The sequence below is a fragment of the Emys orbicularis genome, chromosome 1 (genome assembly GCF_028017835.1).
Source record: "Emys orbicularis isolate rEmyOrb1 chromosome 1, rEmyOrb1.hap1, whole genome shotgun sequence".
NCBI lineage: Eukaryota > Metazoa > Chordata > Testudines > Emydidae > Emys > Emys orbicularis.
In genome coordinates, this window is record NC_088683.1 from 372250328 (window position 1) to 372252812 (window position 2485).

At 49.0% G+C, this 2485-nt stretch overlaps 1 protein-coding gene across 1 annotated transcript; it reads right to left on the reverse strand.

Moving 5' to 3' along the window:
- Positions 1-719: 719 nt before the first annotated feature.
- On the reverse strand, positions 720-1709 carry LOC135890369 (olfactory receptor 52K2-like). Its single transcript, XM_065417767.1, has one exon. It carries the CDS (start codon positions 1707-1709, stop codon positions 720-722), a length of 990 nt encoding a protein of 329 aa, XP_065273839.1.
- Positions 1710-2485: the final 776 nt, after the last annotated feature.

A 2485-nucleotide genomic window follows, 5' to 3' on the forward strand; every position in this document is an offset into this window, starting at 1 on the left:
TTGAAGTGCAAAGTGGGAAAATCTCAGCTGATGAACAAGAGTCGGCTTTGTGGCAGTGGCAGACTGGGTAATAAATTCATACTGGTCGCGTTTTGACCTGGGCAGGATGGTAGAGCTCTGGGGTCTTAGGATGGGGAGCTGGGAGTATTTTGGCTGTAGCCTCTCTATTGTGCGTTCATGAGTAGCTGGCCAGAGCATTCATGAACACAGTTGGGTGTGGTCCCTGCCTGTGGATGTCGGTGTTAGTGTAAGCTTGAAGGGTTTTGCAGCTTGCCACAACATCACCGTGCCAGAGGGATCCCATATTGGTGAGACAGAGGGCTCAGATCTACCTCAGTTCCAGGTGGCACCCCAGGGGGGACCCGATGCAGAGAGTGATGGGGGGAGAACAGGCAAGAGTAACAGGGATGGGGCCTTGGGGGAAAGAGGCACAGAGATGGGTGGGGCCTTGAGGAAGAGGTGGGGCAGGGGGAGGGCCCCATGGATCCAGTTACAATTATAATTAGAAAGGTGGTAACCTTATGAGTTAATGAGCTGTACACAGACCACTTTCCCAGTTTGTAACGCTGACACAGCACAGTAAGGCCAGGAAAATATTTTATGTCTCTTAGACTGTCCAGTCAGTGATTTAGGGAAGATGGCCCAGCACCATGTCACCAACCAGCTCTGCATGGAGCTCGGTCTGAGAGCCAGAGCACCAGGAGAAAATTTTACATCCTTTAATGAGTAAATAGGCGGAGCAGCCTGTCCCGGATCTGTTTGGTCCTCACCCCGTAGATGATGGGGTTTACCATGGGAGGCACCAGGAGGTACACATTGGCAATGAGAACGTGGAAATGCCGGGCCACATTCTGGCCAAACCGGTAGGTGAGGGAGGAGAAGAGACCAGGGATATAAAAGGCTAAGATGGCACAGAGATGGGAGACACAGGTCCCAAATGTCTTGAGCCGGGCATCCTTTGTGGGGAGTCTGAAGATGGCCCTGAGGATGTAAGTATAGGACACAGCAATAATAAACATATCCAGACCATTCCCACAGAACAGCACAAAGAGGCCATAATAACTATTGACACGGATGTCGGCGCAGGCCAGCGTCACCACGTAGATGTGTTCACAGTGTGTGTGGGGGATGATGTTGGTTCTGCAATATGGCCACCGCCTCACCAGGAAGGGATAAGGCAGTACGAGCACACAACCACGCAGCACCACGGCCAGTCCGATCTTGGCCACCACAGGGTTTCTTAGGGTGGTTGAATGTCTCAGGGGATTGCAGATGGCCACGTAGCGATCAAAAGCCATGGCCATGAAGATCCCAGACTCCATCACTGAGAAGCAGTGAATGAAGTACATCTGGGTGAGGCAAGCACTGAAATTGATCTCCCTGGAATTGAACCAGAAGATGCTCAGCATTTTGGGCAGGGCTGACGTGGACAGGACCAGGTCGGTGATGGCCAGCATGAAGAGGAAATAGTACATGGGCACATGGAGGCTCGGCTCCATCTTTACGATGAACATGATGGTGAAGTTCCCCAAGATGGCTATGGCGTACATGGTGCAGAAGGGGATGGAGATCCAGACATGGGCCGCCTCCAGGCCAGGAATGCCCAGCAGGATGAAGGTGGAGGGGTTGGTGAAGTCGGTTGTGTTGGAATATGACATGGAGCAAGGGAGACAGTGTCCAAATCTGAAGCAGAATGGTGTCTTTTGCATATACGGTACCTTCCCGTGACTTCCTGTATGTGCCCAGGCTCTAGGGTGATGGTCACAGTACAAATCCCTGGATGGAGAGACAATGTTAATATGAGACACTACGTCCACTATTGGAGGCTGTTTTCATGGTTGAAGCAGATCGGTTGCTCTTCACACAGTGAAAAATAACATTTTCATTATTCAGATAAATGAATTATGAACAACTGACCCTACTAATGCCAATTCCATATTTCATGATGCTCCATGAGTCAATAATTCCTAAACATCGTGGTGTGGGAAACATTAATAGACTCCCACAGGAAACACAAGAATGGATATCCATTATAGTTCCTTAATTCAATGAAACCCATGCTAGACAGTCCATGCTGTAGGGAGTTCCCCATTCACCCAATTGCTCAGAATCTGAGAGTAGAAAAAAAAACAATCTTTTACCAAGATATGTGCCAACGGGATGCATCCCAAATAGAGCATATCTGAAATAGACCTGGGTGTCACTGATAGCAGCCCCATGGAAACACCTGCACATTAACAGCAGTAGTGGCCAAAACAAAGACAATGTTCGGATGCCTAAGGAATAGGATGAAGAATAACCTGCTCTGGACATGCGCTCAGTTTTCATCACCCAGTCTCTATAAAGCATACAGCAGATAGAAAGGGGATTTCTGAGACAGGCTGTGAGAATGGGGGAGGTTACCATATGCAGTCAGATTGAAAAGTCTGGGACAGTTTAGTTTAGAGAAGACACAAATAAGGGGGCATATGATAGAGGAGAGGAA

What these genes read in the sequence shown, in the direction of transcription:
- LOC135890369 (XM_065417767.1), bottom strand. Translation starts at nt 1,709, where the DNA reads ATGCAAAAGACACCATTCTGCTTCAGATTTGGACACTGTCTCCCTTGC.